Genomic DNA, 26191 nt, shown 5'->3' on the forward strand with positions numbered 1-26191 from the left:
TATCGCAAAGACGCAGTTCCAATAAAAAAATCAGATGAGTTTTTTTTTTTCCCAATCCTGACAAGCACTTTCTAAAATTTATATGAAAGGGCAAAGGGTAAAGAATAGTTTTTATTGAGGAAGGACCAGAAAGAGAAATCTGTCCTACCAGAAATCAAGTCTCCTCTTACAGCTGTGCTGGTTAAAACAATGCGAAACTGATAATGGGGTCAATTAATAAAACAAAGAATGTATCACCTGGAAATAGATCCAGATATAAATAGGAAATTGATGTTAAAAACAAGAAGGTAGATAAGAGATAGACTAATAAATAAGTAATGTTAAGATAATTTAATATTAATATATGAAATATAGTTGGTTACTATGCAAAAATAAGCTCCAGATGAAATAAGACGTAAATATAAAAAGCAAAACGGTAACAATTAAAAATATAAAATGCAGGCAATTATTTTTATGGCATTGGGACAGGATAAAATTTGTGAAACAGAGCACAAAAAGAAAAAAGCATAGAAAGACTTAACTCTTACAACTTTAAAACTAAATTGGCATGACAAAATTCAGATACAGACTTCAAAAAGATATTTGCAACCCTATACAATGAACAAAATATCCACATATCCAAAATATATGGAGAATGCTTACGAAGCCAAAAAGACAAAGAACTCAAGAGCCAAAGGTCAAACTTCATAAACAGGCAACTCGCAGAACAGACCCAGGTGTAGCTGACAAACACTTGAAACGATGCGCAAGGTCATCAGTAAAAAGGGGAAGGAAAATAATGAGATTTCATTTCATTCCCACTGGCAAAACTTAATGTCAGATAAACCAAGTGCTGGTGAGGCTAGGGGGCAATACAGGTATTCATGCACTATTGGCTAGAGACTAAACTTGTATAACTACTCTGGAGAGTAATCCGTCACTTAAAAGTTGAAATTCTCATGCCAGACAACCTCACGGTCTAGTCCTAGGCACCTGAAGCAAAGAAACTCATGCACGCGCACAATAAAAGTTTCTATTTTGTATCCTTTTTTGTAATCACATGGCTCTTTATTGCTTTTGTACTGTCCAGAACACAGTAGAACCCCAATAGTTAACCACCTTCCTATACTGACCACCTCCTTAAGTTGACCTAATTTTCATAGACCAGACATGCACCATACGTGCATGTCAGTGTATTCATTGCTTACAGTAAGACTCACATGGAGGGAAAGGAACAGGTTAAGGGAGCTTAGATTTTATTCTGCATCTAGTTGGGAACTAATAAAAAAATTATAGTTTAGATAGACTCTTTTGAAAGCAACAATGAGAATGGATTGTTCAGGGATAGCCTGGGAGGTAAGGAGATGTGTTATGAAGTGTCCATTTGTCAAAGGAAAAGATGACAAGATCAGTGGTGGTCAGGATAGAGATGAATGGATTAAAAATGGTTAAGGGGAAAATGGGTGGCAACTGATTATCTCTTTGATTTAGGTGGTAAGGCAGAGGTTAGCAATTCAAGGCACAAAGTCTTGAATATGCCAGGCATGGTGGCTCACACCTGTAATCCTAGCACTCTAGGAGGCTGAGGCAGGTGGATTGCTTGAGGTCAAGAGTTCTAGACCAGTCTGAGCAAGAGCGAGACCCCATCTCTAAAAATAGCGGCATTGTGGCAGATACCTGTAAGTCTCAGCTACTGGGGAGGCTGAGGCAAGAGGATTGCTTGAGCCATGAGTTTGAGGTTTCTGTGAGCTACGATGATGCCATAGCGCTCTACTCAGGGGGACAAAGTGAGACTTTGTTTCAAAAACAATAACTGCCTCTCCAAAAACCCACAAAGTCTTGAATAACTTGTATAGGGCTTTAGTACCAGAGGAAAGAAAACAGAAACAATTTAGTACCATAAGAAGAAAAGAAAAGGCTGATGACTCAAGCATCTCTTTGCATTATTCTTTGGAAATTTCTGTTTTGCAGCTGGAGAATCAAAAGGGTGTCATTTTAAAGTTTCACTGTTTGTGATTTGAGGATCCATTTGGTGAGCTGCTCCACTGAGTCCACAAAATATTTCCAAGAAGTTCAGGGCATGCTTGATGGCTGCCCCAAAGTTTGTGTTTTTTTTTCTTCCTTTTATAGAAATTGGACCAGCATTCATTCAGAGGACAATACAGATAGCTCACGGGAAGTCCAGTTCCAGTGCTCAGTGAAGGAGAGCAATTTAATGCCAAGTCTGTTATAGATATTTCCAGACTCTTCCTTCTCACATGATGTGTGTAGGACACTAATATGTTGACCCCGGACCCAACCCTAAAACTCATGGAACATGAGGTGACCTTTTCATGTTCTCTACAGTGAGAGAAGATTTGACTCAAATATAGAAAGGACAGTCTAGTGTTGGAGACAAAGAGGAATACAACCTTAGAAGAGAAGGGAACCCAAATAGTTATAAGCTGTTTCTCTAGACCTCATAGGGGTAATATGTAATTCATCTTTGAGCTCAATATTTAGTGACTGGAACATGTAGCTTAATAAATAATTATTGAATATATGAATGAATGGAAAGTGATCTAGCCTGGGTCAGGGAAAATAAATAGCAATTTTGGAATAAAGCAATATAAGCCTTTTGAAAAACAAAAAGCAAATCTTAAAGTAAGATTGCAAAGAAAAAAATAATGTACAAAATCTGTCATAAGCGAGAAAGAGACATCATACCTGGAGCTGACTAGATATTCTGTCAGGGAACCATAGTAAAATGGGCTTTCTGGAAGGCTATGAAGCTGGAGGAAGAGGTGCTATCCTGGAAAGCCAGGGTATAACTTGGAATTTTCCCTCTAAATTAGAATGGGGCTTTGCTGATGTTAAGTTTGGGTCAAGGACCAAGGCAGAACAGCTCTTGTAAGAATTCCTTGAGTACCTGGGTTTTATGGTCAGTGTACATTCTTCAGGATTTATTATAACAGGTCAGTAGGACATGACAGTTATGGAATCTGCATTCCATGCACTGTGTCACCAGTAGTCACGTGACCTACCTTAAAAACTGTGGAGGCCCAGGAAAGTGACTCAAAGAGATCCTTCATTTGCTCCTGTCCTGTGTGGCCACATTGTTTCTCATACAATTATGTATCTTTTGCTAATTAAGCCAGGACTTTATGTTAACATTTTTACATTGTGTATAAGATTTCTTCTTGTCAATCTGTAACTTACTTGGGATGTAACTGGCATAAAGATAGGTTCTAAAATGGTAGAGTTTGTGTCAGAAGTGGGATTCATGAGCCAAATTTCCACCATGGCTTGATTTTAGAGATGGTGTCAGAAAAACCAGTGGTCAGATGGTGCTCTAAAGAAGTGTGGGAAGAAACTGGATGGTCCACGGCATGAGATTGTTTGTTCTCTGAGGGAAATGTTTTTGGGAGAAAGTTGCATTGGTGGAATTCGCTCACCATATCTTTATATCTAGCCTAACAGGACCTGAAGGTAACTATAAAGGAAGAAGTTAAAGGAAAGGTAATCCTATTTATTGTTTCCTAGTCTTTACTATGTTACTGAAGGGTGAAAAAAATTGTATAACCCCACAAAATTGAAAAATTTGGGAAATAGGGAGGTTCTGAGGAATTGCAGAAGCCTTGAACAAACTAGTAGTCAGTTACTTTGCAGTCAGAAATTACTTACGTGGCAGGGAAAATTAGAACAAAGATAGGCTCTGATTTTCCCTGTTGAAGTGGTGAAGAAAGTAAGGGATGAGGATTAGATGAATAAAGTGTTATACAAACCTTGCTATTTTTTTTTTTTTTAATATAGAAGTATTTAAAGGAGCCATGAGCTTAAAACTCCATGACTTTGCAGCTGGTTGATTGCATTAAGTTTTCACTGGTAAGGATTCAGAAATTCATTTCTACTTGAGAAAATTTGTGTTCTATGTGAAAAATTAAAAATAATTGAGAAATTAAATTTCAATTGGTCAAAGTGTAACAACTTTTGTCTTAGACACCTGAGGTCACCTTGTTGGTTGTGAACCAACTGAAACACTTTGTGAGACAGGCAACGTGCCCAACACCTCTAAAACTATACATCTTTGGAAGTGCTGTTACACTCTCTTCAGTTGTTTTAAAAATTAGCCTTTAGGGAAGCGTCAGGATGAGGAGGGCAGTTGGATCCCTTTGTCATTACTTAGTCAAATAATAAAAAGTGAGGGAATGTTGTAAATAGAAGGTAGTGAGATGGTGAGTATTTTAGGAAAGGGAAAATTTGTTGTCTTGGAAGGGAAGAGTTGGTAGACAAACTCTTGGATATAAAGCTAACTTGGACAGGGCAGGCTGGGAAAGAAATGAGGGTGATGGGTCAATGTAATGTGAGGAGCCAGCACAGTAAGGGACACAGACCCTCAGGTGAAATAAGCTAAAGATTGTGCATGGTGCCTGCCAGGGCATGGCCTGGGCCACTGACTTCTCATGTAAGTGACAACAGGATGACATAGGGTACAGTGCCACAAAATGTGAAGCAGACGATGATTCTGAAGCAGCAAAATTCCTAGGGGCTGTCAGGAGCCTGAAATACACTACTTGTGACATGGGGTAGACAATGGAGAAAGGTACTTGGGATCACGGTCCTTGGACTTTATAAACTAGAGTATTTAATCAGAGCCAGGGAGTGGAGTGCGGAGACAGGGGCTCTTGAAATGCTAGAACTCAGGAGGCTGTAGCTTTGTTCAGGACCATCTGTGCACTGACTGTTTTTCTTAGCCCAGAAGAAAAGGTGTTTTTGTAGATGCTGCATTTAGTTTAAAACCGGCAAAGCATAGTCTACCTTTAATTGACATAAACACACACACATTTCTGTCAGTGCATAATTTATGCATTTTATTGTCTTCTTGGATATATATGTGTATATAATGTGTGTGTATTACATAAATTTGGGGGCAGATGGTTGCTGTAAGTCTTGAATTCCTAAATAAATTAGAACCATAAAATAGCAGATTGAGCTTTGCCCTGAAGTCCTATTTTGGACAGATAATGTCACAGGGCACCTGACAACCCTGTCAAGTTCTTTGAGGACCAAGGAAAACCTCATGGAGATATCTATCCCTTTGTTTCCATGAGGTTCTAAGGCATTAGCTTATTAAACTGGTAACTTAATCCCGCCCTGTTCCACGAGTCTGGTGTGCTCATGTTCTCCCTGGGTGCATCCTCCCGCCAACACCTGCCCTCCACAAAGTACCTACTACTATTGCACACAGTCAGTTGCCCTTTGTCTTGGATATGGAGGGGGAAACCCCTTCTTGCTGGGCTTAGCAGATCACCGGGCCTGAACCTGCTCTTCTTCCCATAGTCAGACCTTGTCCCACAAAGAGAGCCTAAGATACTGTCTGTTTTGTGATGAAAAGAGAATGAAAGATCCAGGAGGGCAGGCCCAGCATCAACCTTAGGAAGGGCTTCAGTGCAACATTTCTTTGCTGTGTCTGTCATATTCCTCATTTCTACCACTTAGCTCTTCTGATTTTAGACCAAGTCTCTACCTTTGAATGGCTCTGTTTCCAGAAGGAATTTATGAGAGATCCCACAATGAAAGGAGTCTCTTACCAGATGTCAAGAGATCGTTGATGAGCACAAGGAACCTCTCATCGGCCACTTGGGCGTCTGTCATGAGAAACACCATGCTGAGGTTCTTCACCCCAGCTTTCAGACACAGGCTGGCCAGGTCCACCTGTAGGAACAACCAATAGCAGAAATCACTGAGAAGAAGGCCTCCTTGAAAGAGATCCCCAAATCACTCTCAAGCAGTGAAACTACAGGAGAACCTCCATAGCTGACCATCTCCCTACAGCGACCACCTACCAAAGTTGACTTAATTTTCACAGGCTGGACATGCACCACATGTGTGTATCAGTACAGCAGGCCTAGGTCTGAATGTTGATGACCTCCATGTGTTGAACAGTTTGTCACAGTCCCTTGAGTGGTCACCTTACAGAGCTGGCTCTGAACACAGAGCTTCTACTGTGTTTTCTTATCTACTTCAACAGGTAATAAAGCAAAGTGACAATACAAGGCAGAGAGAAGCATTAGCCTTCACCGACAGGCAGGAACTACTCCTTGTCCCCGGGCCTCACTGCCAAGAGAGGTTCCTAACCACAGTGGTTCCTGCACTAGCTTCTGAAGTGCTTGCTTTGTGCAAAGGGGTTACAGGTGTCTAAAGGCCAGAGTGGTCTCCTCCTCATCTGTTTTGCCCACATCCTCTTATGAGTGAATGACCTGCTCCAGAGAACAGCAATTGCTCTTGGTATTGCCTGAAGAGATGAATGTATCTTATGCTAGCAGTGTCTTGTGTTTTCATGACTAGCTCCAGCAAAAGACTTTTGGTTAAAAATATATTAGGAAACACACACACACATAATCATAAGAAATCACATCCATTCAAAACTGCAGGTGGATGAAGTTTTGGGCTAGGATGCCAAGGCCTGAATCGATCCAGCTGGGTCAATGTTGGTTCTTTTGCTGTGTCACCCTTGCCAGACTCAGCCAGGTTGCTCTTCCTTCCTCAGCACCACTCAGAGCCATCCCCTGAGAGCATGATGCATTACTTTATCCTAGAGCTAGTGGTAAAGATTAGTGTCTTTAAGGGGGAGTAACTTGGACACTAATCTTCCTGTTAGATCAATGGCTCCCACCTTAAGCTTTTATAGAACAATCTAAGCCAGTGTCTTTCATTGTCATTGGAATCATCTGGAGGATGCTTTGAAAAATCTTGGTTCCCCAGACCATGCCCCAGACCAGGTAAATTAGAATATCTAGCGGGTAGAACATATGGTCACCATTATTCAGAGGTCCTCAGTGATTCTGGCATATGGCGAAGGTCAAGACCTTGGTCTCAGGTCACTCTGCACATGAATAATTTCTATCACACTATCTTGTCTTTTTTGGGAGTGCTAAAGAAAGACCCAGTGTGGGCTGGGTGCTGTGGCTCACACCTGTAATCCCAGCACTCTTGGAGGCTGAGGTGGGTGGATTGCCCCGAGCTAAGGAGTTTGAGACCAGCCTGAGCCACAGCAAGACCTTGTCTCTAAAAACAAACAAGCAAAAAAAAAAGCTGGGCATTGTGGCAGGTGCAGATACTTGGGAGGCGGGGGCAAGAGAATTGCTTAAGCCCAAGAGTTTGAGGTTGCTGTAAGCTGTGATGCCACGGAACTCTACTGAAGGCCACAAAGTGAGACTCCGTCTCAAAAAAAAAAAAAAAAAAGAGAGAGAGAGAAAGACCTAATGTGGCCTTGATGTATGACTTTAGATTCAGCTGGTCACAGAGAAGTGAAGCTGGGGTTTCAGAGCCATGGTGAGCATCTACCTCTCCCGCCAGGTCACAAGATTATGAGGGTAATCTGAGTACCTGCTGTATGAAACCAGGACATGTCATCAAAGGTCCAAGGGGCCAATGGTTATTGCCCATGTTTCTTAAAATATGAATTTCTTATGAAACTTGGGCAGACCTTTGGAATTCCGCCTGAGACTATTTGAGCTGCTGGCAAGCTGAGTGCTGAATTTGGTATAGATGTGCTTCTGATTTGGATGCGAGCTGAGCCCCCCAGAGGTGAAGGAGGGCAGCTGAGGTCTCACAAAGGCAGACCTTGGAAAGGCCACTGTTCTCAGGCTGAGTCTAACAAGGAAGGAGCCACTCTCGTTACAGTCCAGAATCTAAGCAGGAAATGGGCCGATTCGGAAGGGGAGTCTCTGGGTAGGGGAACCGGAGAGCTACCAAAGAGTGACAGGGAGCTGTGGGTGGTTGCAGGGAGGCTGAGGCCCCTCCCTACAGCCCCGCACCCTCCTCACCTTGAAGTCAGGGATCTGGTAGCCTTTGCGCAGTGTGATCTGGAAGACATCCATGGAGCTGATGAAAGCTGCAAGCCTTGTCAGGCTCTGCTTGCCGCTCCCACCGACACCGACCAGCAGAGCATTTCCTCGCGGGGACTCCAAGATGCGACTGATGTGGCAGCTACAGGGGAGGAAGCACAGGTATGCTTTTCTAATCAGACTGGCAGCAATGAGGGCATGTAGCGTGGTCCCAGGGGGAGCGGGAGCCTGCCCTGCAGGTGCACCACAGGCTGAGCTGTGGGAAACTTATTAGATTGCCCTCAGACTTGGCCTCACCTGCTTCTGATTTGGATCCTCACCTGCTTGCCCAAGTAGATGCAAGTCGTGGCTGCTTCGCCTCAAGCCACAGCTTCCCGTGACCCAGTGACAGTAGGGGAGGGCTCATGGCAGGCAGACAGCATTGGGGTGTGTGTGCGCGATGGTATTGGGGGGTGGTATTGGGATGCCCTCGCTCTTCTCCCTGGCCATGATTGGCATTCCCTACTTTTCAACTAAAGCATTCTTCTATATATGTAAGACCCCTTTATGTATGTTTTGAATTATCCTTCAACTTGGCAATTTTACCTTCTAGTTTCCTTCCCTTCCTTCCTTTTTTCCTTCCCTCTCTTCCTCCCTCCCTCCCTTCCTTCCTTTTTTTTGAGACCGAGTCTCATTTTGTCACTCTGGGTATAGTGTTGTAGCATCATAGCTCACAGAAACCTCAAACTCTTGGGCTCAAGGGATCTTCTTGCCTCAGCCTCCTGAGTAGCTGGGTTTTTTAGACATGAGGTCTCCCTCTTGCTTGGCTGGTCTCAAACTTCTGAGCTCAGGCAATCCACGTGCCTCAGCCTCCCAGAGTGCTAGGATTATAGGTATGAGCCACCACACCTGGTCTCTTCTAGTTTTGTTTAAGGTGTTTTAATGTAGAGAAATTTTTAGGACTTAAAATTTTATGTAATTAACTGCTAAATTTTATGTAGTTAAAATGTATTCACCTAAATATCCAGGAGTTATTTACTGACCTACATTTTTTTTTTGTTGACCCATGTTTAATTCTTTTATGATTTTACTTTTCACTTTAATTATTTAATTATGATACTTACACTCTGCCTGGTTCTGGGTACATTTACACGTCTATTGTTCTCTTCCTATTAAACCATCATCTCTAGATGTCTGAATAGGTCATATACTAATTTTGTTTTCTCTACAGTGCTAGGACATTGACGATATTCAATATGTTTCTGTCCATTTAAACAGAACAACGCATGCCTTTATGTTCTGCACCACATTTGGGGTGATGTACATGATCACTCCTTTGCCAGACACAAGAGATCTCCTGCTTTGTGTCGACCTTAGATGGTGCCTGACAGAAGGAAGAACTACGTCTCTAAGTTATCCAAGCCCTCGCTCCTGATTCAAAACAGGTGGACAGGAAGGAGTAATGGGGGAAAAGAGAGAGATGAACATGGAGGTGGAAGAGGAGGATTCCAGAGGCCCCTGAGCTCAGCTTAGCGTGGCAGGAGTTATACAATATCTAAATGGGAAATGCATCGTTAGTGATGAAGTTTCCAAAGAAGAATGGTTAAGTCTGCCACTGTCAGCATTAGACTCCAGCTGCGGCTTCATTAACAATCTGACGAGGGCAAAGGACTCTGCATTTAAATTACGAAATTTAAAAGGAAGATCAATATTCTAAAGGGCTCCTGGGCTAGAAAACCAAGGCTGTCTAAGTTAAGGCCATTACTGAATTTCTGGGAGAATAGAAACAAAAGCTGAAGATGGACCACTGCACAGCTGGAGGAAGCTAGTTTACTGAAGACCAAATAGACGTGCGCGCGCGCACACACACACACACACCACTAAAGGACTGGTGAGATACTTGGGACACAAAGGAAATACATCCAAAGTTTTTTGTTTTGTTAATGATTGGTAAGTGATTCTAAGAGAGTAAAAAAAAAGAGAGAGGGAATATATGTAGGAGTGAAAAAACAAAGAGACAAAGAAAAAGATGAAGATTGTGCCAAAAGTAGGGTAAAAGACGTAGTCTAAAGCATTAAGGAAAAATAGAACAAGAATCTACAGAAATGGTGAAGGAAGTCAGTAGAAAAGAAAAATTGTACTAAAAAAAAAGCAAGAAAGTGCAAAGAAAAAGACCCTGATATTTATTGACTGCTTATTAAGTGCGAAGGATAGCAACAAACTCAGGCATTTTTTTTTTCTTTTTTTAATTAGATCATAACTATGTACATTACTGCATTTATGGGGTACAATGTGCTGATTTTATATACTTATTATCCACATTTTCCTGATAAGAATATTTGCGCCTTTGGGAAGTTAAGTATCCTCTCAAAGCATCTCAGCCAATTTGTGGCAGAACCGTTTGAACCTGGGTCCAGTACACTGTGCTCCATGATTGGGTTTTGCAGCAAAGCAGAAGAAAAGGAGAGCAAAGCTGGGGAAAGGTGCAGGGAAACCAAACACAAGGAAACGGTAGAACTCAAGAAATGAGAGTAGACAGCCAGATGGAGTCAGATGAGCATATGCTTCATTGCACCACAAAAATAGACCTTCACCTTGGCCCCTTGGAGATGTGGTGGTTCCAGGGAAGGCAGGTACGTGCTCCTTCCTTCGCTTCCCTCTCCCACTCCCACCCTGGGTCTCAGAGGATGGGACCTTCCTGGGGTGAGTTTGAAACCCTCTGTGCTTGTGTGCAGCTGTGTGAAGCCGTGGAATCTTCCACGCTCTGAGCTTATCTGTGTGGCTCCCTGTCAGGTGCTCCTTTCTGACCTAAGGAGGAAACGCTTCTGCTCTGCCCGGCTGGCAAAGGCTGCAGAGAGGTCAGCAAGCCCCAGGAAGGAGAAGGGAGATGAGCACAAGGACAAAGTAATGGGAAGCTGATATCTGTAAACAAACGTACAGGAAATGGCACATCCAAATATACTTTATTCTCCAGAATTGGCCCTGTCTGGTCAGTTCATTTTTCCAGGTATTCTGCAACTGCTGAATGTGGAAAGTACCTTCAGACTCTGTTTATGAGGCTCAGGGGGAAAGCCAGTTTTCGTAGCCAGTCCTTATTTTTTCCTAAAAACTCTATGAGTCAGTTTGACACCTGTGTTGGAAATCACATTGACAGAATCACTTGCTACCTTCCCAGAATAAATTCACCCTTAAAGTGCAAAGACTTAACGTCAATTCCAAGACTATGACAAAGACGCCCGTAGCTCTTAAAGAGGAGGGAGAAGGCTGGAGCTTCTCCAGGTTAGTCAGTCAGTAGACTTTTTAATTCCTTATTTAATTCTCAGTGCTGAACCTGCTCTATCCACTGGGCATTGTCCTGGGTACTGGAGTTTCAGCAGTCAAGGCAATATGCTCAAGGAGCTTACAGCGGGTTAGGGGCCGATCAAAAGGCATTTCATGGTGTGGTGGTCTTGGGCACAGACGCTGGAGCCAGACCTGTGTGTATGTTTTGGCTTTCCTATTTGTGAGGTGTGTCACCTTAAGGAACTTCCCTCCTCTCCCTGGGCCTAAGTTTACTCATTTTGGACATAGGGATAATTATAGACCCCATCTTCTTCAAGGTTTCTGGGAAAACTAAACACACGGATAAATGCAAAGCATCATACAGCAGGCCCACAGTGAATCTATGTCAAGTGTAGTAGCTCTTATATGTCACATTAAAGCCACCCCATCTCAGGGAGGGCCTCCTGACCACCCTCCTCAAAACTGGGATCACCCCCAGCCCTCTGTACACCCTTCCCTCTCTGTTTTCCCTCTGCATTATTTATTTCTATAGGACACACTAGGAGGTTTTATAGGGTATCTTCCAGGTTCCAACGCTGTTCTAGATTTGGGGGACCAAAGAGAGAATAAAACGAAGATCTGTGTGCTCATACTAAGATTGTGTTGGGTGAATGGCTGTATGCAAACCAGTGGATGGGGCGGTCAGTTAATCGTGATGAAATTAAGTGGCACAATGTAGGGGAGGACCTAGCAGTGACAACTGACATTTTTGAGAGGCAGGGCTCAGGCAACTTTGCTCACTGCTGAGAAGTGGGCAGAGGAGGGGGCGAGAAGGACCTGCTGGGTGGATGCCAGAAGTGAGTCACAGAGTGAGTGAGAAGAGACAGAGAGCCCAGGCCCCAAGCCCCTGGGTGGATGACAGGGAGTAGTCGGAGGCCACCAAGGACAGCAGCAGAGGGAGAGGAAGAAGTGAACGTCAGAATTACTTGGGCTTCCAAAGAGCTGGGTTTGTGAAGGATGAGAGGAGGAAGGACTTAAGTGCAACCCTGTGGTGGCGCTGTGTGGTAGAGAAGATACTCCTGTCTGGGGCACAGAAGGCCTGGGCTATAGAGGCTGGGGAAGAAAAACCGCTTTCCTTAACTCAGGGGTCAGATTCCAGCGAGAATTCAGCAGTGAAGGGAAAGTTCAGAGAAGTTGCAGGCGAAGCAGATTTTGCTGCTGAAGACCGCGAGCACCATGGAGCAAGATGGAAGAATCCTGAAGGGCAGAGACAGGTGGGAAATGGACGCAACCCAGGGATGTGGGAGCAGTATCTGGGAGTACAAGTCTTCTGAGAGGCTTGATGGTGGCTCTCAGTGATCAGTAGACAGCAACAACACTCAAAAGGATATTGAATGTTTGAAAGTGTGCATTTGAACAAAAATCCTGCATCTCATTAAAAAAAAGAAATTGGTCCTTGGGTCAGTAGGCGCTATAGTGATGGGGGTGCCGAGCTGTCCTGGACCACAAATCTTCCCTGGTGACACTATGATCACACCTAGGGGTAGTCAGGAGTGAAGCCTGCCGGGTCTGCTCTCCCCTGCCCCTGCCCACTCGGTCCCGCCAGCTGCGCCCCCGTCAGCACTGTGCTGCCCCCTAGAGCCAGTGGCCGGAGCTGCAGCTGCTCTGCCGGCAGCCAATTGACTCTTTCTAAAAGAAGCAGGAACTGCCTTCCTGTCCTCCTGAAGGTGTCCTCAAATAGCCAAGTTAAACCCCTGTCATCAGGAAGAGGAAGCAACTGAGGAAAGGCAAGAAGAGAAGCACACTTACACATGGCGCATGGCGTCCTCAAAGAGAACCAAGTCCATCACCGTGTTGACTTCATTGTGGCTCTCCAAGGCCTCCACCAGCGTCTGGGTCAGATGCTCCCACGACTGCACCGGCATGTACTTGGGGTCACCAATGCCATTTGCAAAGTGGCAATACATGTTCAGGCTCCCAGTCTGCTGCACTGTCTCTTCCCCGTCCTGGTGATGAGACAGAGAAACACGGACCCTCCTTAATGACTCCCACGGCTGGCTCTGTCCAGATGGGAGACTCCTGCTCTTTCCCTCTGCACGCTCCTTAAAATGTAAGCATTGGTGGTGCTTCCAATAGCGTCTCCCTCTTGAAAAGCCCCTATAAAGCGGATGCTGAACATTCATTTACCAGCTGCATGAAGTCACAGATGACATTTGTTATTTCTTGTGAGCTGAGGCTCGGAGGGCAGGTGGGATGCGGCCTCCGCACAAGCACAAGTTGGCGTGCTTCTGTGGTCAGAAGAGTGATGGGACATGTGGAGGGCTTTTCCTGAGCAGGACTCTTTCACCAGGTTTAGATAAAGGGACCCATGGCCCAGTGGCCTCCCTTCCCCTATTCCAACAGGTCTAGGTCACCCTGTCAGAAAACATTCTTCCCTGTTTCCTGTGATTGTTGCAGGACTGGAGATTTAAAACCCATAGATTCTCACCAAAGATTATAGGGGAAGGAATTTTATTTTAGCCGGTTGGAGCCCCAGCAAATTTAAATCCAAAATGGCTGAGGTCCTAGCTCAGCTCTGTCCCTGTCCTTTTATTGGACTCACAAGTAGACAGACAAAGGAATTATCATATTTCCTCTCATTGGAGGTGTCAAATCATGCGCAGGGTTTACAGCAGCCGAAGCAATCATCAAGCATTAGGAAGCAGAAAGGACCTAGGAAGCTAAGGGCTGCGTTACCAGGGGGAGGACCTTGCAAGAGTGTCCTTGGGTTTCTCTGAGGAGTCCTTTTTTTTTTTTTAGATTTTAGTTCTTTGGCGTATCCTCCTTAATGACAATGCACACTATAGATTGTCAGCCCCAAATGCATAGGTTCAGTCCAGAGGTCTTGGTGTTTAAGGAATGTGCTACTAGCCATCCTCAGGTGACTGGTTTATTTATGGGAACACTGCAAATCTTAAATAATTTAGGGTAGAACCCTCTGTTTACAAAACTTTCGTAAGGATTTGTGTTCACAATGTGTCAAATTTCACCCACATGTTACCATGTTGCATAAATACCCAGTATAGCTCAATTAATTAAAAAGGCATGGAATCTAAGTCCCTTCACTACCAACGTGTCCTCAAAGTACTGAAGAGGCAACTAAGTTTTAAATTTCATGGTAGAGGAGACCAAAAGGAACTACTTACTGTCAAAACCCCAACACCTGAGACTTGAGGTGGGAGAAAGTTATCGAGGAGGATAGTCCAAGAAAGAATAGGTTTTCTGAGACACAAGTAGGAAGTTAAACCAGGACAAGCAGAAGTCCCCACCTGCCATTCTTTTCTCCTAAAGTTATGACTGGAATAGCTGCCCAGGGAAGAGGTATTTAGTACACAATTTACCAGCATCAACATTGCCCAGGGCACAAGTCAGTACAGGGTTAGCCTTGTAAGCCTGTGAGATAAAGATTCACCAAACCTCATGGAAGGAAAGGGAGGATATCAGTAATGTCTATAGGGAAACCAGGGGTGCTGCCTGGGTGCAAGAAGAAAGGACTGCAAAGAGTTAAATATCAAAAAGTGATTATATATATATATATATATATTTTTTTTTTTTTTTTTTTTTTTTTTGAGACAGAGTCTCACTTTGTTGCCCTTGGTCGAGTGCCAGTGGAGTCACAGCTCACAGCAACCGCAAACTCCCTGGCTTAAGTGATTCTCTCGCCTCAGCCTCCCAAGTAGCTGGGACTACAGGTGCCCACCACAGCACTCGGCTATTTTTTGGTTGTAGTTGTCATTGTTGTTTGGCAGGCCCAGGCTGGGTTCGAACCTGCCAGCTCTGGTGTATGTGGCTGGTGCCCTAGCCACTGAGCTACAGGCGCCGAGCCAAAAAGTGATTATATTTTAAAGGTGGTTTCAGGGCCATAGAAAACTCTTAAACTATTCTGTCTGTTCCAACATTTGGATAAGATATAAATGCAGTATAGGAGGGCTGTTCTTGATACTCTAGGAAAACTTATATGAGAAAGTAATATGGGGATGGATGCATTTACCCAGACAGAGAATGGGCTAACATCCAGGCAGTCTGTTCAGATGGAAGTCAATTGACACTAATGATCTAGCAGAGAAGGACCTGAAGTGCGGTTTTTGAAACTCCTGGTCTACAAAGACTCTTTGATGAACAAAACAAGAAGTCTCCAATTTTATGATCAGAGCTATGCCGTGCTGAAGGGAGAGAGAAAATCAAGACAGCAAATCAAAGATCCCTTAATAGTTACACTGAATCACACAAGGCCGTAAATCAGAGAACCATAAACTCTGAATGATGGCAACAGAATTGTATTTCTTCTTTGGTGGAAATTTGGCCATTTTTCTCTGCTATTAATACCAAGACTTGGTGCAGCCAAGGGTCCTTCAGGCTGGCATTTCAAATGTTGTTGGGGAAAAATGATGGCAGTGTTAATTATATCAGGGTTTATGATCGAAAGGCTGTGCCTTTACCATACAAACCCACGTGAGGACCTCTATTTCAAAGGCTGAGTGTTATTACTCTGAAGTGCTAGCTCAGACCAACTTCTGAAAATCAAAACTCATGGGCAGAGCCAACAGTGACTACATAAATTGGCTAATTCTACAATGCTCAGAGAAGGGAATCTAAGATGCGAAAGTTCCAAATATCAGGCTCCACAAAAATGATGAGAGAAGTGGAAGGATTTGGGATGTTTGGTGTAGCAAAAACCGGACTGAAACAGGTTACTTAAAAGGTGATCCAAACATTCCAAAGGCTGTCGCATAGGCTGGGATGGGCTGTAAACACTGCCAGAGTATTGGGACAACCTAGTGCACTTAAACGTGGGATTTGGTTATTTCTAAGTTTCAGAGAGGACAGACAAGCAGTATGTGTGGAAAAGATGGGGCTTCCGTTAATAGAAGACTCAGTGTTAGCTGTGGGATAATTATGACTGTAAGAAATCTCTGGCTGTGTTAATTTATCAGTGCCTTCCAGGGCATATTCAGTGGGCCATTCATTCCCTCTGAAATATTAACAGGTTTATGAAAGGGAAAGAATTTTAGAGTCTAATGCATTTGTGAAATGATATGTCAGTTAGGGTTATTCAAGATTTCAGGGCTTCAAAGTCCTAAATGAATTCCAAGAGAGTGATAGAATATGAAGCACTTTCTCAATTTATTTCCTCAGAGACACCTTCTTTCCAAGTATCCAACTGTTTATCAGACACATTTTGAGAAACACAGTAAGGAAAGAGGAATGATGATCTTGCTTTTCATCAGACCCTGGCTGGGTCGTTTGAAGAAGTTTCAGAGTTTCAAATCAGATTTCTGGTTTGAAACCAACCCATGTCAGAAATGGCTTAAAGGTTTGAGGTTATTTTCTGGCCCAGAAAAGGAAAAGAGAAGACTTGGGAATAATTAGACAAATGGTATTAAAAATATTTGAACGTTTGTCAGGTAGACTTAGCATTAGTGGACAGGGAAGTAACTTTTAAATCATTTCCAGTCTTTAAAATTATTCCAAATTTCAAAATTGCTCCAAATTTCCAGTCACTTAACAGTTCCAAAATAACCACGTTGGGAAAGATGAGATTTTACGTTCCCAGGGATGCTGGGACGTCATCTAGGAAATACAACTTAGGGACTCAGAATTATCTGGGAACTTGGGTCAGATGATATCAAATTAACTCTACGATTGATTTGTGTCTATTTTTATCCCAGCATTCTTTTCAAAACTTGGGAAAAATGATAGACCTTCTTTCCTTATCTATTCACTAATGTTTCTCCAGTAACAAGCTAGATTTTATCATTTGGACAATCATCTGAATAATTATCATTATTTTTTAAATGCAAAAAACCCCTAAACCTAGAGGGCAATACTCACATCAAAAATTTTCCTGAGTACTTCCATCTGGATTTTATCAAATAGCTCTAAGTCCTTTTCTTCTACCATCTTATCCCGATAAACTCGATTTGATTCATGCAGATAGAGTTTTACGAGGTCCTGTGTAGACTTCACACATTCCACTGATGAGAAGAGAATGCCCTTCAAAGAGAAAAGACAAAACATGTATGTATTAATAACAATTAGAAGTGCAACAGCTAGGAGAACTTCCTGCAGCGTGTTGTCCATCTGGGAGTTGGTCTCACTACAGAGTCCATCATTCTAGCTGAGGGAGTGCTTAGAAAGTTGAGAGGGAGCTTGTGGAGAGACACCTATTCGTTGGAGGCAGATGGGCCTGACCTCAAATACGGTCACAGCCACACAGCACTTGTGTGACTTTAGGCCAGGCGCATGTCATCTCTGAACCTCAGTCTGGTCACTTTTCAAACACGGATAACAAAAACGACTTTCTGAAGTTGTCTAAATAATTCAAGTTAACATGCCCATAAAACTAATACTGCTCATTTCCCATACTCAATACATTGAAATTATTCTTTTATGTTCTTCATAAAAAAAAAAAAAACAACTGCAATATGTGTGTAGCTATAACTTACTGAACCAATTGTGTGATAGGGAGTGAACTAGATTCTTTGCCAAAGATCATTTAATCCTCTCAGTGATCCTATGAAATCAATTTGGATGACTCCTCTTTGTATAATGTGGAGATTGGGATTCCAGAAAGATGGAAACCCTACCCAATATCACACAGGAAGTTGCCTTACTTCAGAACCACAGTGTTTTGAAGCCAAGTCTTCCTGACCTAGTGCTTGGCATTTTAACCTCTTTGTTTTGAATCACCACAACAAGGAGAACAGTGGCGTCTCTGCTCTATTTCAAACTCACAAGTGCCATTCTGAAAACTGATTCTGGTCTTTGTACAGTCAATACTATGACAAAAGGCTGAAATGGGCACAGCTAACCTCGGCAGCAAGGCATTTATTTACCTCTGGTGGTTCCCCCTTCCCGTCCACCCATATTTACCAATCATTTCAAATTTCTCTGTCCTCTCTCTCTGTCGCTATTAGCCAACATCCTGGGCCTTCTTTTCTACATAAAAAATGGAGCAGCCACAAGCAAGACAAGTCTTTATCCGTGTCTGTGCTTGCCCTGGAGGAACAGAGGTCATTTAAGGGTTCTTCACTCTTTACTGAGTGATGCACAGATTCATCAGCATGGCAGAAAGTCTGGTCACAATATAACTACAATCTTCTTCCTCTTGATTGCTCACCACGACCTCCCATAAAACCTGGATTCTAGTTTCACAAAATTCACATTATTTTCTGAAGCTGCACACTTACTGCACCTTCATGCCTTTTTTTTTTTTTGCAGTTTTTGGCCAGGGCTGGGTTTGAACCTGCCACCTCCGGCATATGGGGCCAGCGCCCTACTCCTTTGAGCCACAGGCACCGCCCGCCATCATGCCTTTTGCTTTGCTTGCTGTGCTCCTGGTTCAAGATCTAAGCCGATGGATCCCTCTTGTGGAAGTCTTCTAAGACAGCGCTCCTGTCCAGCAAGACCTTGGGTGGCCCTTCATATATAAATCTAGAAGAATTATTAGTTTCTAAATTTATTCTTATTATTTTCTTGTTACAAGTTTATTTCTCCTAGGTCCTGGCTAGTGTTTCAAAGGCAGGGGATTCTACAGACCTCATTTTGGTTGTGGTTTATTTTTATCGTTGTGTTACTTGTACCTTGTGAGTTATAAGAATTAGAGGCAGTTTCTCAATAGAAATAGAAATAACAGAAAATACTTTCAAAGTGCTGAAAGAAAATAGCTTCCAAGCTAGAATTCCAAACCACACCTCAAAATCCTTTAAAAATAAATATGCTTTTAGTCAAATAAAAACCGAGAGATACTTTTCTAGCATATATAAACTAAAGTAGATACTAAAAGAAGTTCTTCAGGCAGAAGGAAAATGATTCCACATAGGTGAAAGAACAGAAATGTAGCAGGAATAAAGTGAATCAAAAGGTGATATGTGGGTAAATCTAAGTAAATACTGACTTGCTAATACAAAAATATTAATGAATGTGGGTTTTCAATACACATAGAGTTAAAATAAATAATAGAGTGAAAGTCGAAGAGAGGCAAATTGTTCCAAGATCCTTGCATTTTTTGGCAATTAATATACGTACTAATTTATAAAAGATAAAATGATACCTTTAGTAACCAATACACGAATAGTAAAAAGATGTATAATATGTTAAGATAAAATAAAATAATAAAAACATATGGTGAGTCCACTGGAATATAAGAAGTCAGAAGGAAGAAAACAGAACAGGGAGGATATATTGAAAATAAATAAAATAAGCACATTTAATTCCAAATATATTATTATATAAAATAACATAAATGAATTAAACATTATAATTATATAAAATAATTGTCAGGCTGGATTGTTATGTTTCAACACATATCCATGATCAAAACCCTAAGTAAACAAAGAGAAAAACTTTCTTAACCAGGCAAAAAGCACCCACAAAAAATCCCTGTAGGAAGCATCTTATTTAATGACAAACTATTAAAAGCCTTTTCCTCTAAATTTAGGAATGTGACAAGAAGTCTGTCTGCAAAGGTTGTCATGAGTATTAAGTTTCAGCTTGTTTAGGTGACAAGGCAGGAGCTAAGGCTGGGTTGCTTTTGATAAAAGGTATTTCACCAACTCCTCTCCCTTCACTTCGGCCACTGATGAGCAGCATGAATTTGATTAAACCATTTCAACTCCTGATCAAATGCATATAGTAACAGCCCTGGCCCATAAAGTTGTAGTGAGAATTAAGACCAGTCCAGACGTGTTCTCCTGCTCGTTTGTGGGGGTCAAAGGCTCTGCCTTCAGGAGAAGCCTTACTGGTGCACAGTTCTTAGGCTTCTGAACCAGGGTTTAGTAGGTTTCTGCTCCTAACAACCAGGAGTCCTGGCTGGAGCTAGCTGGCCCTATATCTCAGGATCTAGATCAGTGATTTTTCAACCACAGCACACCCGTGTGCTGTGAGAGGATCTTAGATGCACCTCAAAAATTTTTAAAGATCATTAATTAAATTATTTTTGAAAGAAGTTCAAACCATAGTAAATATATTCTTTCTTTCAATTTTTTTTTCTATTTGTCACCTGTATTCTTTCTTTTATTAGATCATATGAAGGCTATAACCCAACTATAGCACAAGAATATGGGGAAAGGTCCAAGGGAGGGGAAGGGAGCGGGGGAGGTTAGGGTGGAGGGAGGTTAATGGGTGGGGCCACACCTACGGTGCATCTTAGAATGGGTACAGGCGAAACCTACTAAATGCAGAATACAAATGTCTAAATACAATAACTAAGAAAATGCCACGAAGGCTACGTTGAACAGTTTGATGAGAATATTTCAGATTGTATATGAAGCCAGCACATTGTACTCTTTTACTTTTTTTTCCTAGCAAAAGAATTTAAGTGTGCCGTGAAGTTTAACTATAGGTTCAAGTGTGCCATGAGATAAAAATAGTTGAAAAATACTGGCCTAGATATTTGCTGGTCTGAGGCTCCCCAGAGTCCATCTGCACAGGCAGTGCCCTGGGCAATTAATTCAAACTACACGTGCTCCACCTCAAAGGATCACTTCACTTTGACACCTCCTTATGGGTGTGGTTACTGCTTGGTGTAATAGGCATCCTTCTTTAAATGCTAATAACTCGTTGCTATCTTAGGGAGGGGTCTTTCTGAAAAGGGGCTTTTGTAGATTTTTGGAGGTTTGTAGGGTTTTAAAAAATTTTTCTTTCCTTCTTTTTTTTTTTTTCAATCTCCATAGAGACCATCAAAAATTGCTGATGTGGACTATATTACAGGTTGTAATAATGGAGTATTAGGAAAAATTTCCAATTAGCAATAATTGTGCCTTGGATAAACCTCATTAGCTACACTACTCCCACTGTGCACAGCTGGAGGTTGGTTTTTATTTTCTGGAGACAGAGTCTCACTTTGTTGCTAGGGCATCTGAGCATGAGGTCAGTTGCATGATCATAGCTCACAGCAACCTCCAACTCCTAGGCTCAAGTGATCCTTCTGCTTCAGCCTCCCGAGTAGCTGAGACTACAGGTGTGCACCACCATGTCTAGCTATTTTTCTTTTTTTAAAATTTTTTGTAGAGATGGGGTCTCCGTGTGTTTTTCAGGCTGGTCTTGAACTTCTGACCTCAAGCAATGCTCCGCTTTGGCTTCCCAAAATGTGAGGATTGTAACAGGTGTCAGCCACTATACTCTGCAGTCTCTGGAGGTTTTGACAGAGATGAGTCAAGTAATGTGCAGGGAGAGGCCATCACTGCTTCAATTAGCAGTTGGAAGGATCTGAAATGCCTTTGTCCTAGAAATGAACCTGAAATTTTTAGGACTGAGGTCATCCTGGGAACTGGCTTGTGGAGAGCATCTTAGGAATAGACAACATGACTTCTCAAGGAAACCTTGCAGGGTTTGAGTGACATCCTTTTGCATCTCAAGAACAGGTGTCCCTCCAAGGGATCCAAATGTGTTTTTTCTTTTCTTTCTTTTGGGCCGTTTTCCTTCCCAGGCATACTGGAATCATTATCTCCAGAATGCAGAACCTTCTTCAGCCCAAAGGAACCAACTCAGAAATGCATCCTGCTTATGGAAATGTAATTTTCAAATGAAACTGTATTTTGTCGAGGTCCTTACTCATGGAATCCACAGTGCTCTGTGATCGCACTGTGCCTTTGCTTTTGTTTAAAGTTTTGCATTAACTATTTATGCTGTTAAGCCTGGGAGCACCTGGATCATGACTAAATTTTCGTGGAGGGGGGTCTCAGAGCAGGTGAACTTACCTGGAAAATGTTGGCAAAATCTCTGAGGTTGAAAATGTAGTGGAATTTGATTGCTGTGGGTAGGAATGTGGTGGCGATTTTCTGGTGGAAGGCAAGGGCCAGGCTGATCAGTGAGGGGACGGATTTCTGCAGGGATGCTGGGAAGCTTCCAAGCTTCAGATGGTGGGTCAGGATGGTGCTGTAGATGGAGGACAGGGCGTCTGCCCCCGGGAAGGACAGCACAAACACGCTGAAGTGACGCTGTGTGGAAGACAGAGGTTGGGGGAGGCGTGAGATACACAACCTTCAGCACAGAGCAGATGGCACCTCTTCTGCATTTGGATAAAATAATTAAGAGACCTTGTATGGCCATCAGATCTACATTTTGGTCACATTTCTCATGCTACACTCTAATTTATGTTGAACCTAAAACAATATAGGGGCATAACAGACTTTGGACCTTTGACCAAAGAGGGGAACATGGGAGAGCAGGGAGAGCCAAGTCCAAATCCAAATTAGATACTAAGTGTCCATATGAACTTGGGAAGGTCATTTCATCTCTCTCAAGTTCCCTCATCTGATGAATGAGGGAATTGGTTCAGATGAACTCCACGACCTCTTCCACCTTGAACTCTGTGTCTAGGAGTTTCTATTTCTCCTAGAAATGCCACATTGGAATTCTATCTGATTTACCATTTTGAGGGGCTGTTGAGGGGAAAGGCCAATTATTACCCATAATCTGAGCCATCAGCCCTGGTAAGGTAGTATTTGGACCCAAGTACCCAGGTTCCTCCCATACCTGGAGCCGGGGGTTGATGGTGAAGCTGCCTGCCGTGGGGTTCATGCAGGAAACATATTGTACATTCACGATCTCCTTCAGAGACAGCTTGTTCCGATCATACCTGGAGCAGCCAGAAACTTTGAGTAAGAGGTGTGTGAGCGCTTTGTCAAGGTGAGGTAGGATGTGCCCTACTGGTAAGTGTTTCAGTAATAAGAAAAACCGTCTAGATCCACTGGTAGAGATTTAGAGGAGACGCGAGTCCAGGAAAATTTCCTCTCTATGGAAATAGCGCTGAAAGAAAGGACACAAGGACTGACTAAAAGGTAAGAGGAAAAATAAGGAGTGTGTGGCACCCTAGGAAGCAAAGGGAGCCAGTATTTCCAAAGTGAGAGGAGGGTCACCCACATCAGGGGCTGCAGAGAGAATATCAAAGTCAGTGGCCCCAAAGAGTCCCTTGGATTCTACAATAAAAATGCAGTTAGTAGGTTAGGAGGAATGAGGGGACTAGAAATCAAATCACAGTGGACTGGGGGCGGGGGAGGGTGAGTGGGAGATGCGGGACTGGGGACAGAGTGCAGAGGTTTAGTTCTCCAGGGGGAGTGCAACAGAAAAGGAAGTAGAAAATGATTTTTTAACCGAATAGAAGAAATTTAGACACATGTAAATGATAGGAAGGAGACAATGGAGATGGCTGGTGAAGTCAGGAGGAGAGAGTAGAATCAGGATGCTGGAGGACGCCTGAGGCTCAGGTGAGACGTGACAGGGCAGGGAAAGGGACACATGGGGCTGCAAGTAGGATGTGGAAGCGGTGACCAGAGACGCATCTGTGTGCTCTGACACAAAGTCAGCGGCGGAGGTGGGTGGGAAGTTTGAGGAGAGAGGAGATGGGATGGACAGACGTTTCTGAGAACGAACATGTGAGCAAGAGTTTCCAGGAGTTTCTACTTCCCAGTTAACGACTGTGATCATGACTCTAAAGCAAAACTAGTTAGCCTGACTTTTTTTTTGCTTGTGAATTTCTGACACCACCAGTATGAAGACTATGGGTGGCTGCGTGTTTCAGGTGTCCAATAAAGACGTCAGGAAGGAAAGGAACGCCAAGTTACCAAGATAACTATAATCCCTCTCCCTGAATTCTCTCTTTCCTCTTTTTCTCAGTGGCAGATTCAGGTGAGCCGATGTCCTGAATCAATGACTGACTGCTGTTTTTTTCATGACAAGTTCGGACCTTCTGTCATCACAAGCTATGCTGTTGCATGAGAGACTACCAGATGCTCTGAGTTGCCCCACCGAGACCCAGGCTGCGAAGGTGTGCAGAACCTGTGCACCCTATGTCGGTTACTTAGGTGCCGGTATTGAATCACCTCTCAGTGCTGTGGGACCATGGTGGGGCAGGGAGGAGAGTGGTTAATTCTGCTTTGGGGTCTTAGACAAGGCTTCTAGGGAAGGCAACTTTTGAGATAAGCTTTGAAGAAAAAAGTGGAATTTTTTCCTTAGATGAAAGCTCAATACTCACTGAGGATATTAATGCCCCTGTATAAAAGAGCTGCAGTCTCCAACCCTGGGGCCACAGACCTGTTCCAGTCCGTGGCCTGTGAGGAACCAGGCTGCACAGCAGGAGGCGAGCAGCGGGCAAAGGAATGAAGCTTCAGCTCTATGTACAGCTTCTCCCCATCACTCGCATCACCACCTGAGCTCCACCTCCTGTCAGATCAGCGGCAGGATCAGATTCTTACAGGAGCAGGAACCCTGCCGTAAACTGCACATGTGAGGAATCTAGGTTGCAAGCTCCTTATAAGAATCTAATGCCTGGTGATCCGAGGTGGAGCTGAGGTGTGATGCTAACTCCTGGACTGTGTAGTTGCAGGTGAGTTATATAAATGTATATTATACAATTATTTCATCATATATTATAATATAATAATAATAGAAATAAATTTACAATAAATTTAATGCACTTGCATCATATTGAAACCACCCCATCAAATCCCCTGCTCCATGGAATAATTGTCTTCCACGAAACTGATCCCTGGTGCCAGAAAGGTTGGGGACTGCTGTGAAAGACAGACTGCAGGAAACAGAGACCCACATGGTGGTGTGGGGCACCGTGGGGCTTCTTATCTGGCACCGGAGCTACGGTGGGTTTGTGGGTGCAGCAGGGCTTTGTCTCAGCCCAGGCCCCCCCGTCAGTGTCCTCACCAGTGGCCATAGTCCAGGTGCTGCCGGATGATGGTGTGTGGCTGCACCGTCCCATAGGCATCCACCTCAGGCATGTTCATGTCATCGATGAAATAGACGAGCTTCTTGTTACCTGGGGGGCCATAATTTCTGCCAGCCTTCTTTTCTAGAGGCTTCTCCAGAGAAGCTGAGGAGAGACCCAGTTAGTGAGGAAAAGAGGTTCGAACCTCACAGGCCAGTACGAGGCAGCACAGAGGACAAGCTGTGGTGCTACCTGGACACCGGTGTGCAAACAACAACAGCAGGGGCAGCAGCTGTTACTAGATTCAGGTTAGAGGGCCAGAAAGTGACAGTGAAATTACCAGGCAACAATGGGGACAGTACACCTTGGGCGCTGAAGCACTATATGGGCTGGGCTAGGTTTTTACAAACATTAACTATCTCACCTAATCCTTGATATTAGTACATGTGTGTTACCATCCCATTTTACAGATGAGGGAACTGAGGCTCAGAAGAACTGAGCAATTTCACTAAGGCAGGATGCAAAGCAGAGCAGTTAGCCCTCAAAGGCCGCACTCCTTCTGTTCTTCTGTGGTGCCAGCCTTCTTTGTTTATAGATGAGAATATGAAGAGTACCCTACCCCAGCTGGATCCCGAGTAGACCCGCCCTCTCCACCTAAGACAGCAAAGGCATCTAAAGGCGGTGATTCCTACCCCAGAGCTGGATTGAGGCCCCGTCTGCTCTGAGGGTATTCATGAGCAATCAATGGCTATTTGGCCAACAGTGTTCCAGTGAGTTCATCTTGTAAGGTTTTCTTTGACAGCGAGTTGACAAAACAGCTTCAGAGAATTTCCCTGATGCTTCCAATGTCATGAATGGCTCCCTCTCTTGCCTTGAGTTTTTCTGGCCCCCTACCTGGGCATCCATGCACCTTTCTGGGGACTCTCTTCTGGAATTGATTCTTCAATTTTCAAGCCGAAGGGAAGAAATCAAATAGCACCGTTCTCCAGCATGACAGGACTTGTTTAGAACAAACTTAAGTAAAAGAGTGGAGATAAATGTATTCCCCTCCCCCCATAAAGCCATAAAGCAATGAAATATTTATGGATTGCAAGAACCAACACTTACTATTACAGCTGGAAGCCCTAAGAACTACCTGATTTCTTCTCTTGAAAAACAAGTTTGTAAACAAGCAAAAGGTGTCAATAGACATGGGAAGGTGACAGATAGAAAGACAAGTTCCTTCAAGAAGCTTGAATATTCCAATTTTCTGGTTCTGAGTTAAATTAAGTGTTTCAAATATGAATTTAATTTAAATTTAATTAGCATTCAATTAACATACACTATCAACTAATTAATCACGCAACATCTTCTTCCCCTAAAGATATAATAACAACAGTATGTGAGATCTGTCAAAATGAAATATAATTAATGGGCTGCCAAGGACATGCTTTTGAGGATAGTC

The 26191-nt window shown here is 43.2% G+C and overlaps 1 protein-coding gene and 1 non-coding gene across 2 annotated transcripts in view; both read right to left on the bottom strand.

The window, feature by feature from the left end:
• DNAH9 (dynein axonemal heavy chain 9) overlaps window positions 1–26191 on the bottom strand; it is a 377510-nt gene that overhangs the window by 133976 nt on the left and 217343 nt on the right. Inside the window, exons 39-45 of the mRNA XM_053569797.1 lie at window positions 24747–24912; window positions 22566–22668; window positions 21788–22027; window positions 16920–17081; window positions 12858–13054; window positions 7788–7950; window positions 5550–5673 (exon numbers count right to left, since the gene is read on the bottom strand). Coding sequence (XP_053425772.1) covers window positions 5550–5673; window positions 7788–7950; window positions 12858–13054; window positions 16920–17081; window positions 21788–22027; window positions 22566–22668; window positions 24747–24912 — 1155 coding nt within the window. The remainder of the gene's footprint in view (window positions 1–5549; window positions 5674–7787; window positions 7951–12857; window positions 13055–16919; window positions 17082–21787; window positions 22028–22565; window positions 22669–24746; window positions 24913–26191) is intronic.
• LOC128571305 (U4 spliceosomal RNA) lies at window positions 20753–20893 on the bottom strand. Its single transcript, XR_008375738.1, has one exon. It is a non-coding gene; the product is annotated as a U4 spliceosomal RNA (small nuclear RNA).

Source organism: Nycticebus coucang, chromosome 18 (genome assembly GCF_027406575.1).
Source record: "Nycticebus coucang isolate mNycCou1 chromosome 18, mNycCou1.pri, whole genome shotgun sequence".
NCBI lineage: Eukaryota > Metazoa > Chordata > Mammalia > Primates > Lorisidae > Nycticebus > Nycticebus coucang.